The 16,400-nt window shown below is 29.7% G+C and overlaps 2 protein-coding genes across 2 annotated transcripts in view; one reads left to right on the forward strand and one right to left on the reverse strand.

The window, feature by feature from the left end:
* LOC111634984 (calcium uniporter protein, mitochondrial-like) overlaps window positions 1-16,400 on the forward strand; it is a 121,914-nt gene that overhangs the window by 87,055 nt on the left and 18,459 nt on the right. The window contains exons 4-6 of the mRNA XM_023379829.1: window positions 2,626-2,730; window positions 5,929-6,089; window positions 8,825-9,028. Coding sequence (XP_023235597.1) covers window positions 2,626-2,730; window positions 5,929-6,089; window positions 8,825-9,028 — 470 coding nt within the window. The remainder of the gene's footprint in view (window positions 1-2,625; window positions 2,731-5,928; window positions 6,090-8,824; window positions 9,029-16,400) is intronic.
* On the reverse strand, window positions 10,771-13,977 carry LOC111634983 (calcium uniporter protein, mitochondrial-like). Its single transcript, XM_023379828.1, has 2 exons — window positions 13,822-13,977; window positions 10,771-11,086 (listed from the first exon to the last, which is right to left on the reverse strand). The coding sequence occupies exons 1-2, from the start codon at window positions 13,960-13,962 to the stop codon at window positions 10,817-10,819; spliced, it is 411 nt and encodes a 136-aa protein (XP_023235596.1). The 5' UTR covers window positions 13,963-13,977; the 3' UTR covers window positions 10,771-10,816.

Raw genomic sequence — 16,400 nt, forward strand, 5'->3', positions numbered from 1 at the left:
ATTGCTCTATGGAATTACTATTTTTTTTATCTTAACAAGGTTTATGGCTAGTGAGATAATTGTTATTATGATTATTATTATTTTATGTTTTATTATGGTAATGTTATTTGCTAAAGAAAACAGATGTGAAACAAAATGATAAAGTATTTTGTTGTTTGGCAGCCAATTTGTATTTTGATATTTAATGCAGTTTAGACAGTTCCATCTCAAATATTCTATTTTTTCCATTTCATTTATTTTATAATTATATCTACAATAAATTTTGAAATAAAATGAAAGAAACATGAGTTAAAATATAATGTTTGAGTCAATATCTTCTTAACGATATACCAATTAAGTGTCATGTTTTCAATGCATGAGTCAGACACTGCTTGCAGGTCACTTATGGCTTCATTTTTCTCCATAGATCTTATTATCATGGGTGATCCTACTGGAAGCTTAAGCTTTCACCAGTATTGTTCTATGGAACAGATGTTCTTTAACAAATAATATTACCACGTTTAATTTACCAAGAACAATTAATCTTCATATTTCTATTTCAAATTCAGTGGTGCAGGGTATATGATAGTGTGGGTTGGGCTAAGACTCCACTAGCACAAAAACAAGCATAAAAACTCTCTCCATAATTATTCTTAATCATATGACCTATTTGCATTTGCACTTGGATTGCAATGGAAGTGTGAGTTTGCCGACTTCTAGGAGGAATCGTGACTCCCATGACAGGATGATCTAGGGTCATTTGCATGTGAATGTGGTGGAGGAGACACAGATGACAAGAATCTCACAAAAACCCATTTATTTTAAACATAAAAGTAAACTTACACTAAAGAACAAATATTGTCTAGATACAATAGGCTGCTTGGAAGTCGATAGTGTCGATGCTCCTTTAGTTGTTTGTTGTATAGGTGGCTCCGGGGCAGTGTTGTTACATGGTTTGTGAGTCTCTGTTGGTTGACGTCAGCAACAGCATGGCTTCAGTATTGGCACCAAGACAAAAAAGATTCGTCCCCAGTTTGTTGACACAGCGCTTCCGAATTTCACACACTTTTGTTTTGACTCACCAAGTGCTTCTTGCCAAGTCCTTTTCGATCAGGGATTACATCAATCTCCATTCTTCGATTTGTTTATTCTGATTGGCTCCATGTCTCTTTTTCTTGCTCCCCAATTGGTCCCTCAACTGTCCCTGAGTGAAAGACGACTCCTGTTCGAGTCACGAGAAAGAGCCACTTCAAAGAATCTACTTGACACCATCCGTTAACTCCGGTTGGAAGTGTTGATGGAACTTTGAAACTTGCACTCATATTTTCCCCATTGTTGTCTAGTCTGTGGCGTTTTTGAAATTTAACGACTTGATGTGATGTCCCTTTTCATCACTAACCTTTCCTCTTTCCAAAATTTGCATGTTCTAATTATTGATATACGAGTGCCTCGTCAAAGGTCCATCTCTACTGTAGGATGTTCGTTTACAATTATTAATTATTTATAATAATTCTTTCTGTTTACATCACTAGCATTTTTTTTTCTTTCTCATCACGGTTTCATATGACCATTACAACTAATCCGATCTTTGATTGGTTTTTAACAGTGAACGATTTTTCTAGTTTCGTTTTACCAATTACTACAATAAATGTTTAATTTCAACACATTTTTTTTGGAACCTCACAAAAGTCTAGCTCCACTGCCTCTATTCATTATTTATAATAATTCTTTCTGTTTACATCACTAGCATTTTTTTTTCTTTCTCATCACGGTTTCATATGACCATTACAACTAATCCGATCTTTGATTGGTTTTTAACAGTGAACGATTTTTCTAGTTTCGTTTTACCAATTACTACAATAAATGTTTAATTTCAACACATTTTTTTTGGAACCTCACAAAAGTCTAGCTCCACTGCCTCTATTCATAGATACGAAGAAATTTTCTGATGTTTTTAATAAATCTTTCCATGTCTATTCTATGCTATTTTTTGTAATAGCCATTCTAATGTTAAAACTAGTCAAAAAACTTCACAAGCATGAAGATGGCGAGAGCAAGAGATAGAATACAGCAAACGTGCATGACATAGATGTCTGCTGATTTCTGATCAGTTGATGATATTTGTACTGTTTTACGGATGTATTCATGTCAAAAGTTACCCACTCTCAACTCACTTTATGCTCGTTTTATGTCTTTCTCGGGCATAAAATATCACGGTCACGCGATTAAAAATATTTACACCGAGTGTTTTTACACTAGTGGAGTCTCAGCTTTAGTGTGGTTTTATTTTTGTTCTAGCAATTTTTTGTAGGGTATGACAGTTATATGCCACAGTTATATACATACAAAATTGCATTATATTTAAAATTTGATCAATAACTGTTGATATAGTTTTAATATTAAATTAAGAAATTGTAAAAAACTACTCAGATTTAAGTACCAAAAGTACCAAAATAAACAAAACAAAACAAAAAATAATGTTGATAAGAGATCATGCTTCTATTCTGTCATCGTAAATGATTATTTTTTAATTACAGTATTAAATTAATTAATTTTTATGTTTTAAGAATCTAGAAAATTATGAAATAAATTTGATGATGATGATGATAACATATTTATAAAATCATAAAATTTTATATTTGACAGATGGAATAAGAATAGCCTCATCTACAAGTATTGAGTCAATTATGCAGAGCGATTTTCATCTCATTGTTAATGACATAGTATACTATGTAAGCCCACCAGAAGCTGGTAAAGTATGATTTAATTAAATCTTGATTTATTTTTAATATTTATTTTAATTTAAAAACTTGTTTTTTAACATTACTGTATGTAGTGAGTCATTAAATGAAATAAAACACTGTCTTTTTGACAGTATAGAATAAGAAAAAATTAAATCTTATCTACAGATGGCAATTTAAACTTGTTGAAATTGTCATCTACAGGTAAAGATTTAAAAAATTTAAAACTTAACATAAACATGAATAATAAATAAATATAATATGGTATTTAGTGAATTACATTAATGTTAAATGTTATATTATCAATATTATCTACTAAAGACTGAAATTATGCAGATGTGAGCCAATATGCAAGTGAAGAAGAAACTTTTTTTCTTCTCTTCCTCCTCCTTTTTTCCTTTTACTTCTCTCCTGTTTTGTATCAGTTTAGATATTGCTTGACTCAATGATTTTTGATTATCTGTCTCTGTTTCTTACATCTTCATTTTATCACTTTTTTATCATATCATTTATTATTTACATACGTAACAGTGAATGAGAAATTGAATGATGAATTTTTTATTACTTTGTAGTTGAGCAAAAGACCATTAGTCACTATTTTAATTGTTGAAGACGACAGACATATACTGGACTATATATAATAAAGCTTTAACATTCATAGGGTTTATATTATAGTATTTCGTGATATTCGTAGGTATTACAATCAGCAATGGTAGATTATGCATTTGAGGCATCCAATGAAAGTCTTGAACCCTACCATAAACTGTTTAAATGCAATACTTTACTATGCTTAAAAACTTGGGAACAGAGCATGGCATATTATTTAAATACTTACTTTAATTAGATGTTATTTATGCAGCATGTGATAGGAAACTGTGTAGTGAAATATTTCGCAACAGAACACAATCTGTATTTTGTGAACAAAAATAAATTTTTTGGAGGAAAAAATAACTTTTTGATATAAAATTTTGATTGTAATCTAAATGACAGTTTTCATTTGCATGGAACCATGGTGGAATATATGTTATGGCATCAAGGTACCTGTAATGTAGTATGTGTCAACATGAAACTGGATAATGTAAATTTGTCCTATCTTGTTGAGCTATTCAGTGTCAACCCTGACCATGTATCTGTGTGGCTTTGTTCCAATGGTAAGGTTGTAGTAAGACAACAGTCTAGACAATAATTTGACTTTTATTTTAACCAACCATGCAATATCTACAGAGGAACTGACAAGATACAGGACAGAGATGATGTTGCTATAGACCAGTGGCGTGCTGTCCGAGGAAGCTGTGGAAGCACCGCTTCCCTTGTATTTTCTAAAATATAAATACATATTTGCAGTTATTTTCATATTGTAATGTATTTTGAATTACTTAAAATTAATATTTTATTATAACTGCATTATGTATTTTATTGCAAATTTATATACATGTGAAAAACAATGATAAGATTGCAATGATAAGATGCAAATATAAATTCATATATGCATATTCCCAATGGAAGCTCTGTACTGTCAAATATGGGATATCTTCCATGGCAAAAATATTTGAATCATGTAAAGCAGCCAGATTATGGATATTTGCGCATGCTCTTTCTTTACAGAGCACCAACCTCTGATGGTTTAGTTCATAGATGCTACATACCAAAATATCGTATAATGCTCCCAACGATTCTATCTATTAGCCTCTCTTAGGGAGCTATTTGACTAAGTGCATTGTTTTAAGATTAAGATAAAAAGTAAAGAATATTCAATATTATTTTTATGTACATTTCTTTACAAAAGCTATATTTAATTATAATTATATTGACTGATTTTCAAAAATAAAATCTTTAGAATTTTTATCACTTTTAGATATTATGAAAAACAATTTTCTGAAGCAAGTTTTAATTTTTTAAATTAAGTAAATTTTATGGAGAATTTTTTTCATTTATCTAAATAATGTAGTGAATTGCAATATTTATATTCATGTATTCATGTCCAAACTATATTGGCAAGTCACTCTTAGATATAAAAAATAATATAATTAATGACAATCTGAACAAAAACATACTAAAAGAATTATATGATTTAATATCATTAATTTTTATGGTACCGTCTACCAGTGCATCTGTTGAGTGCAGTTTTTCACCCATGAAGCGAATCAATACATCTGCAAGGAACACTCAGTCGGAGGAAAAATTGTCATCCTCAGCATTGCTTTCAATAGAAAAAGAGCATTTAAATACTTTGACTGAATTGACGACAAGCGATTTTTATGATAAAGTAATTAACAACTTTGTGGGGAAATATTTCCAAATAGAGTTAGTTTATCAAAAATAATAAAAATAAGTTCTTATGTCTTTGTTTTGTGTCAATTATCTATTTTAGAATTAAAATAAATAAACTGTTTATTTTTGTCATTTCCATTATTTGTTTAAAACTTTCATGGAAACACAGCTTCCCTATCATCAAATGTCATGGCACGCCACTGCTATAGACAATCATCTCACAAAAGAAAAGAGTGAAAAAGTGACTCTCCTCATCTCCATCCGAAAATATATAGGTTAGAGGTTACACTGTGGTGTCCTCTGCATTACAATGCCAATGACATCAACAGAATAGTTTTGAAATCATTCTCTGGTGAAAGAATGCTGTTGCTTCCAGTGACCTCATCTCAACTTTTCTATTGCAATAAAATTCCATTAGTGAGTAATTGATCAATCACCACTTTAGATTGCTAATTTTCATATGTTAATGCAGCTGTTAACATAATCCGATAAACAACAGGTGCCTCGTAAATGTTTGAAACCATTTTTTGACACTCATTGTTCCAGTTCTGTTTTTTGCTTTTTTCCCTTGTCTACAACACTTCTCAAGTAAATCCATCTAATAGACAGTATTCGTAGAGTACACTGTGTCTTTTCATATGTGTATTTTGAAATGTTTGTATAACAATGTATTTTTGCCTGCACAAAAATTGTTGCCATGAATGTAAGTGATGGCAACAACCCTACATATATGATATACAGTATTAGTAGTGTATAAGTGAGATATAATGAAAGCTATTGTTTTCATTATATCATATTTGATTTCAAAGAATAATTTTCCTCTGATTTTACTGTACATTGAAAATTATACTGCATTATAGGTTTTAGGATTTGTTCAAGTTGTATACATTTTAATATTTTTGAATGAATTTAAGAGTTTTATTTTTCTTATTTTTAGGGAAGTTAACTTCAGAAGAAATGCAAACATTATGGGATGTTAAATCTCAAGTAGCTAGATTATATGAAGTACTTCATGTGGACCAATTTCAGTTGGAGAGGGAAAGAAAACTTTTATGTGAACTGGAACTATTAAAACAAGAATTAGAACCTTTAGAAGCAGTATGTATGGATTTATTATTTCTATCTAATTACAAATGGATATGAAATTATTGGTGAAAACATATTACTTATTACAACCTTATAAAACTCTTAAGGAGTTTTATAAGGTTGTAATTTTATATATGCTCTTAATTTTGACTAGTTTATTTGAAAACATACAAACAGTTAAACTTTTTCTACTGGTATAACATTTAAATTAACATTTAAATTAACATTTAAATGTTATACCAGTATAACATTTAAATTAAGTAAAATGTATATATCATATCTAATATTATGAATAGAATTAAATATATTTTATCTTAAATGAATAGTTTTAAATTTAAATTTAAATTGAAGTTATATTGCAATGTAGCTAAGGCTTCTACCTGCCACTTTGAAAACTCAAGTTTGAATTGGATCAGACTCTCAAGAATCTGTGTGGTCTGGCCCAGACAAAAGCATAGATTTGTTCAAGCAGCATGGAAAATATATGGATCGGTATGGGGTCCTAAGAATATAAATGGACCAGTCCTACTTGAAATTTGGATATTTCCAATTTCTGATGCCCCCTCCACCCCTGGATCCAAATATGTCAGGCTCCTTTCTTCATGAAGTCATGATAAACCTATATTAAAGGGTTTTAAAAATATATCAAATTAGATTTAATAAATTACATTACTATTATAAATTTAGAGATGATAATGCATTCAAAATAATAATTAAATATAATAATAATTAATCAATACATTACTCTTGACTTCTCATAACTACAAAGATTAACAAAATACAAATCATGTATTATATTATTAAAAAATAATAATCCTTCTTAGATGTTTTGTATTTTTTTTATATTCAGGGACTCTTGTCATAAGTCAAATATAAATAGTAATGGAAATAATGGGGCACAGTTTTCAAGACCACACATATGGCCACCATGTATGCATTATCATTAGTGAAGTTTACAAAATTGCAGATTGATAGAGAGAGATTTGGAGTGCCACAGTTTGTCTATTTGCAATTCCATTGTCAAGAGAATGCAACCAGAATAAGATAGAATAGTTCTAAACATGTAGAATACCTCGTATTTGGCATCTCAGATTTTCCTAATACAAGTTGACAAGAACTGAAAATGTTAAAGGGGGACACTCTCGTCAATTGACAAAGCAGAAAATAAATTAATGATTAATGCTTAATAAAATATGTGGCACTATTCATTTTAAAAAATACATTTTTATTTTCTTTTAATAAATTTAGGAAAATTACATGGTTAACATCAATACTTATTCAGTGTTATCATTGCAGCTAAAGTCTCCATCAAAAATTCAGATTCATTGCTAATCTAAATATTATTACAAATGGGACCTTAGAGAGATGAGATGGGGTTCAAATCAATCACACAAATATGGTGTTCTTCTCTTAATGCCAATAAAATAAGTTACTTTACAAATACAATGATATGTTTAGATTCAAAAAGTTTTATTTAATTTAAACTTTCTCAATCACTTTCATACATGTGTGACCTTAGGATTGACACCTCTTTGATGATGACACCACTGTGTCCCAGTAGACAGACACAGAAGCTGTTAGGGTGATTTATTTTCATATAAACATCAACTGAACAAATAGACACCCACAACTACCATAAATAATCAGGCTATATTTTGAAAATAATAATTACGAATTACAAATGAATTTGGCACTAGAGGGACATTAGGCACTCTTACTGTTTTTACAAAATATATGTGGTCTCATTATACCCGTCTCTTCCCCATTTTGAGGTAGTCGTACTTACAATCACTCTGTTGATTGAGAATGGTACTCCATACTGCAGACACTGGGCTTAAGGGAAACTCTTTTATTAGTTACTGAAAATAACTGTTTTTGTTTCAACGGTAGTTTTTATTTACAGAAACAGGGAGTGCCTCATCTCTTTCAACTATCTTAGCTGTGTTAGTTATTAGAGCCATAGAATTCAAAGTGTTTTGATCCTCACTTTGTATACATTACCCCCTTCTATATCTGTGGTATGTGGATGATGTGCTGCTCGCATGGGATGGCTCGGAGGATGAGTTACTATAATTTATACTAACTTGAATAATAATAAAATTAAATACAGTAGATCTTGTCCACTTTATGGTGTTCTATTTTTATAAATGGTATATATACCATATTATGTTTTATGAATTTTTATACTTAACTGCTATATTTTATGCTGGCCTTTCCTACATGGTATTATATAATTCAAACTTTATTTCAGAACATGGAGTCTTGATTTATGATGAAAATTGTAACTAGTACCCATGGAAAATTAGACTATGAATTGTAGAAAACTATTGTTAAATAAGTCATCTTAAGACAGCTTACTTATAGATTTCCACAAATTGATTAGTTTATAAATAAGAAAAATATATATACTGTATATTTAAAAGATGTATACTAGTAGTAATTTAGTCATTATTACTGCATTTTTGTGATTTTATTCTGTGACAGCATCCACAAAAAATTACTAAAATAGAAATTAAACATTTCCATAACCCAAACTCACCCCACTGTATTCTCTGTAACTATGGAACAGCTATTGATCCATAGGTACAATATTGTAATTGCAATTTAAAACTGGAGTATAAACCACCAGCCACATAACCTGCACCTCTTTTCAAATTGTCTTTAAAACATGTGTTAACATGTGTAATTATTTTTTAACTGTTATATACATAAAATTAAAATAATAATTTGTTATGTTTTATTTTCAGCAAAAAGAAGGTTTAATGTCTGAAGCTAAAAAACGTACAACAATACTCTCGTGGTTGGGCCTTGGATTGATGGGTGTTCAGTTTGGAATCCTCGCACGTCTAACTTGGTGGGAATACTCTTGGGATATAATGGAACCTGTTACTTATTTTATAACATATGGTACTACTATGGCAATGTATGCATATTTTGTTTTGACACGGCAGGTAAGACTTTTTCTTTTATGGAATATAAAAATTTTTGCATGCTATAAATACATTTTTATACATTAACTTTTGATGATGTGTAATTTTATATACCATTATTAGAAAAATTTAATAGAATTCGCGTAAGTTTCTTACCAAATTGAAATATATAATCATAAAATCTTATTATTTTACAATACATTCAGAGCAAATCCTTTCTAATTCAAAGAGCAAACTCTTGTAAATTTAATGTGTATATTTTATAGACTTGGTGGTTTCTCATATCATTATTCTATATTAAATAGATAAAATTTTTGATAACTTGGAGTGGAAAGGATAGAGAAAAATTTTCAAGTTAATGAAATCTTGAGTTACAAATACTACTATTATTTTAACCGCTTTGAAATCATCATGTTTTATAAATGATATAGTTTCTAGAAAGCTCTTTAAAAGCTTGAGCTTCTCTGGCATCCCTATATGTAAGGAGAGCAGAATACAGTGAACTCCTGTATAATGCACTCCTCTATAAAGTAAATTCATATAATGCAACAAAAAAAAATGTAAAACAAAAAAACAAAAACTGCACACATATAAACTGGAACTGTAGTACTCGAAGAAATAACACCTAAATTAGAATGCGGCACCATTCGATAAATAGAACTGTTTTTTGTATTTGTACCTGATCGGGGCCAATAAACTGTGGCCGAAAGTATTTGACCAGTAAAATTTTTTACTTATTTGCTTGAAATTGTGTTTAGGTGTTATTTCTTTGAAAAAAATTGTAACTAGTACTCATACAAAATTTTAATTTTGTCATCCAGAGGTGTGTGTATATGTATATATATATATACCTCTGGTATATAAAAAGAAATAAATCCTATCAAGACAAATACAAGGAGTGCTGTACAATATGGGGATACATTCTGTGTTGTTATAGGAAATCATGTTATCATGATTTCCTATAACAACACAGAATGTATCCCCATATTGTACAGCACTCCTTGTATTTGTCTTGATAGGATTTATTTCTTTTTATATACCAGAGGTATATATATATATACATATACACACACCTCTGGATGACAAAATTAAAATTTTGTATGAGTACTAGTTACAATTTTTTTCAAAGAAATAACACCTAAACACAATTTCAAGCAAATAAGTAAAAAATTTTACTGGTCAAATACTTTCGGCCACAGTTTATTGGCCCCGATCAGGTACAAATACAAAAAACAGTTCTATTTATCGAATGGTGCCGCATTCTAATTTAGGTGTTATTTCTTCGAGTACTACAGTTCCAGTTTATATGTGTGCAGTTTTTGTTTTTTTGTTTTACATTTTTTTTTGTTGCATTATATGAATTTACTTTATAGAGGAGTGCATTATACAGGAGTTCACTGTATTCTGCTCTCCTTACATATAGGGATGCCAGAGAAGCTCAAGCTTTTAAAGAGCTTTCTAGAAACTATATCATTTATAAAACATGATGATTTCAAAGCGGTTAAAATAATAGTAGTATTTGTAACTCAAGATTTCATTAACTTGAAAATTTTTCTCTATCCTTTCCACTCCAAGTTATCAAAAATTTTATCTATTTAATATAGAATAATGATATGAGAAACCACCAAGTCTATAAAATATACACATTAAATTTACAAGAGTTTGCTCTTTGAATTAGAAAGGATTTGCTCTGAATGTATTGTAAAATAATAAGATTTTATGATTATATATTTCAATTTGGTAAGAAACTTACGCGAATTCTATTAAATTTTTCTAATAATGGTATATAAAATTACACATCATCAAAAGTTAATGTATAAAAATGTATTTATAGCATGCAAAAATTTTTATATTCCATAAAAGAAAAAGTCTTACCTGCCGTGTCAAAACAAAATATGCATACATTGCCATAGTAGTACCATATGTTATAAAATAAGTAACAGGTTCCATTATATCCCAAGAGTATTCCCACCAAGTTAGACGTGCGAGGATTCCAAACTGAACACCCATCAATCCAAGGCCCAACCACGAGAGTATTGTTGTACGTTTTTTAGCTTCAGACATTAAACCTTCTTTTTGCTGAAAATAAAACATAACAAATTATTATTTTAATTTTATGTATATAACAGTTAAAAAATAATTACACATGTTAACACATGTTTTAAAGACAATTTGAAAAGAGGTGCAGGTTATGTGGCTGGTGGTTTATACTCCAGTTTTAAATTGCAATTACAATATTGTACCTATGGATCAATAGCTGTTCCATAGTTACAGAGAATACAGTGGGGTGAGTTTGGGTTATGGAAATGTTTAATTTCTATTTTAGTAATTTTTTGTGGATGCTGTCACAGAATAAAATCACAAAAATGCAGTAATAATGACTAAATTACTACTAGTATACATCTTTTAAATATACAGTATATATATTTTTCTTATTTATAAACTAATCAATTTGTGGAAATCTATAAGTAAGCTGTCTTAAGATGACTTATTTAACAATAGTTTTCTACAATTCATAGTCTAATTTTCCATGGGTACTAGTTACAATTTTCATCATAAATCAAGACTCCATGTTCTGAAATAAAGTTTGAATTATATAATACCATGTAGGAAAGGCCAGCATAAAATATAGCAGTTAAGTATAAAAATTCATAAAACATAATATGGTATATATACCATTTATAAAAATAGAACACCATAAAGTGGACAAGATCTACTGTATTTAATTTTATTATTATTCAAGTTAGTATAAATTATAGTAACTCATCCTCCGAGCCATCCCATGCGAGCAGCACATCATCCACATACCACAGATATAGAAGGGGGTAATGTATACAAAGTGAGGATCAAAACACTTTGAATTCTATGGCTCTAATAACTAACACAGCTAAGATAGTTGAAAGAGATGAGGCACTCCCTGTTTCTGTAAATAAAAACTACCATTGAAACAAAAACAGTTATTTTCAGTAACTAATAAAAGAGTTTCCCTTAAGCCCAGTGTCTGCAGTATGGAGTACCATTCTCAATCAACAGAGTGATTGTAAGTACGACTACCTCAAAATGGGGAAGAGACGGGTATAATGAGACCACATATATTTTGTAAAAACAGTAAGAGTGCCTAATGTCCCTCTAGTGCCAAATTCATTTGTAATTCGTAATTATTATTTTCAAAATATAGCCTGATTATTTATGGTAGTTGTGGGTGTCTATTTGTTCAGTTGATGTTTATATGAAAATAAATCACCCTAACAGCTTCTGTGTCTGTCTACTGGGACACAGTGGTGTCATCATCAAAGAGGTGTCAATCCTAAGGTCACACATGTATGAAAGTGATTGAGAAAGTTTAAATTAAATAAAACTTTTTGAATCTAAACATATCATTGTATTTGTAAAGTAACTTATTTTATTGGCATTAAGAGAAGAACACCATATTTGTGTGATTGATTTGAACCCCATCTCATCTCTCTAAGGTCCCATTTGTAATAATATTTAGATTAGCAATGAATCTGAATTTTTGATGGAGACTTTAGCTGCAATGATAACACTGAATAAGTATTGATGTTAACCATGTAATTTTCCTAAATTTATTAAAAGAAAATAAAAATGTATTTTTTAAAATGAATAGTGCCACATATTTTATTAAGCATTAATCATTAATTTATTTTCTGCTTTGTCAATTGACGAGAGTGTCCCCCTTTAACATTTTCAGTTCTTGTCAACTTGTATTAGGAAAATCTGAGATGCCAAATACGAGGTATTCTACATGTTTAGAACTATTCTATCTTATTCTGGTTGCATTCTCTTGACAATGGAATTGCAAATAGACAAACTGTGGCACTCCAAATCTCTCTCTATCAATCTGCAATTTTGTAAACTTCACTAATGATAATGCATACATGGTGGCCATATGTGTGGTCTTGAAAACTGTGCCCCATTATTTCCATTACTATTTATATTTGACTTATGACAAGAGTCCCTGAATATAAAAAAAATACAAAACATCTAAGAAGGATTATTATTTTTTAATAATATAATACATGATTTGTATTTTGTTAATCTTTGTAGTTATGAGAAGTCAAGAGTAATGTATTGATTAATTATTATTATATTTAATTATTATTTTGAATGCATTATCATCTCTAAATTTATAATAGTAATGTAATTTATTAAATCTAATTTGATATATTTTTAAAACCCTTTAATATAGGTTTATCATGACTTCATGAAGAAAGGAGCCTGACATATTTGGATCCAGGGGTGGAGGGGGCATCAGAAATTGGAAATATCCAAATTTCAAGTAGGACTGGTCCATTTATATTCTTAGGACCCCATACCGATCCATATATTTTCCATGCTGCTTGAACAAATCTATGCTTTTGTCTGGGCCAGACCACACAGATTCTTGAGAGTCTGATCCAATTCAAACTTGAGTTTTCAAAGTGGCAGGTAGAAGCCTTAGCTACATTGCAATATAACTTCAATTTAAATTTAAATTTAAAACTATTCATTTAAGATAAAATATATTTAATTCTATTCATAATATTAGATATGATATATACATTTTACTTAATTTAAATGTTATACTGGTATAACATTTAAATGTTAATTTAAATGTTAATTTAAATGTTATACCAGTAGAAAAAGTTTAACTGTTTGTATGTTTTCAAATAAACTAGTCAAAATTAAGAGCATATATAAAATTACAACCTTATAAAACTCCTTAAGAGTTTTATAAGGTTGTAATAAGTAATATGTTTTCACCAATAATTTCATATCCATTTGTAATTAGATAGAAATAATAAATCCATACATACTGCTTCTAAAGGTTCTAATTCTTGTTTTAATAGTTCCAGTTCACATAAAAGTTTTCTTTCCCTCTCCAACTGAAATTGGTCCACATGAAGTACTTCATATAATCTAGCTACTTGAGATTTAACATCCCATAATGTTTGCATTTCTTCTGAAGTTAACTTCCCTAAAAATAAGAAAAATAAAACTCTTAAATTCATTCAAAAATATTAAAATGTATACAACTTGAACAAATCCTAAAACCTATAATGCAGTATAATTTTCAATGTACAGTAAAATCAGAGGAAAATTATTCTTTGAAATCAAATATGATATAATGAAAACAATAGCTTTCATTATATCTCACTTATACACTACTAATACTGTATATCATATATGTAGGGTTGTTGCCATCACTTACATTCATGGCAACAATTTTTGTGCAGGCAAAAATACATTGTTATACAAACATTTCAAAATACACATATGAAAAGACACAGTGTACTCTACGAATACTGTCTATTAGATGGATTTACTTGAGAAGTGTTGTAGACAAGGGAAAAAAGCAAAAAACAGAACTGGAACAATGAGTGTCAAAAAATGGTTTCAAACATTTACGAGGCACCTGTTGTTTATCGGATTATGTTAACAGCTGCATTAACATATGAAAATTAGCAATCTAAAGTGGTGATTGATCAATTACTCACTAATGGAATTTTATTGCAATAGAAAAGTTGAGATGAGGTCACTGGAAGCAACAGCATTCTTTCACCAGAGAATGATTTCAAAACTATTCTGTTGATGTCATTGGCATTGTAATGCAGAGGACACCACAGTGTAACCTCTAACCTATATATTTTCGGATGGAGATGAGGAGAGTCACTTTTTCACTCTTTTCTTTTGTGAGATGATTGTCTATAGCAGTGGCGTGCCATGACATTTGATGATAGGGAAGCTGTGTTTCCATGAAAGTTTTAAACAAATACTGGAAATGACAAAAATAAACAGTTTATTTATTTTAATTCTAAAATAGATAATTGACACAAAACAAAGACATAAGAACTTATTTTTATTATTTTTGATAAACTAACTCTATTTGGAAATATTTCCCCACAAAGTTGTTAATTACTTTATCATAAAAATCGCTTGTCGTCAATTCAGTCAAAGTATTTAAATGCTCTTTTTCTATTGAAAGCAATGCTGAGGATGACAATTTTTCCTCCGACTGAGTGTTCCTTGCAGATGTATTGATTCGCTTCATGGGTGAAAAACTGCACTCAACAGATGCACTGGTAGACGGTACCATAAAAATTAATGATATTAAATCATATAATTCTTTTAGTATGTTTTTGTTCAGATTGTCATTAATTATATTATTTTTTATATCTAAGAGTGACTTGCCAATATAGTTTGGACATGAATACATGAATATAAATATTGCAATTCACTACATTATTTAGATAAATGAAAAAAATTCTCCATAAAATTTACTTAATTTAAAAAATTAAAACTTGCTTCAGAAAATTGTTTTCCATAATATCTAAAAGTGATAAAAATTCTAAAGATTTTATTTTTGAAAATCAGTCAATATAATTATAATTAAATATAGCTTTGTAAAGAAATGTACATAAAAATAATATTGAATATTCTTTACTTTTTATGACAATCCACTTAGTCAAATAGCTTCCTATAAGTGGCTAATGGATAGAATTATTGGAAGCATTATATGATATTTTGGTGTGTAGCATCCACCAGCTAAACTGCGAGAGGTTGGTGCTCTGTAAAATGCATGCGCGAATGCATATAATCTGGCTGCTTTATATGATTTAAATATTTTTGCCATGGAGGCTATCTCATATTCAACAATACAGTGCTTCCATTGGGAATAAGCATATACAAATTTATATTTAAATATACACAGGGCCGGCCATCGGGGGGGTGCGGCGGATGCTGTGCACCGGGGCCCCACGATTGAGGGGGCCCTAACATTGTCAAGAATGCACAAGAAAACTTGACAATATTCCTATCGTTGTATGACGAAAAGTACATTTTATCGTAAACATTATTATTGTAATCTCTGAATTTCGACAATCTTCAAACTAATTCTCGGTGATGCAAATGTTTAGTTTTTGTTATTTGATTCGGGAAACTCCCGACTAAATTCGACTTTAAAAAAAAAAAATCTCAATACCATATAGCCCGCGTTAAGAAATGAAAATAATACTGTGGCCGTCGGCCATATAAAATTATATGTATATTTGCATATAGTCGTAGTTTCAAGTAAATACGACTCTGTTCTAATGTATCATATAAACAGAATTGTGCATCATTTAGCACATAGATGACAAGAACAAATTATTTCTGCGTTAGGAGATGAAGTCCTTTAATTAAAGACGATATAAAAGCAGCCACATACTATAGTATCCAAATGGATTGTACTCCTGATATTTCCCATAAGGAACAAACTTCAATTATTATTAGGTATGTAAATTTTGAAGAGAAAAGATTAATTATAAATGAGTCATTTATAAAATAAAAAGTTCTTGATTGGCTAGTAATTACAGCGTCTGTAGATCTGATAATTCCTAGAAAATTGAGGTGTTTA

This window comes from Centruroides sculpturatus, unplaced genomic scaffold (genome assembly GCF_000671375.1).
Source record: "Centruroides sculpturatus isolate CEXI.00-Female unplaced genomic scaffold, Cexi_2.0 scaffold992, whole genome shotgun sequence".
Classification (NCBI taxonomy): domain Eukaryota; kingdom Metazoa; phylum Arthropoda; class Arachnida; order Scorpiones; family Buthidae; genus Centruroides; species Centruroides sculpturatus.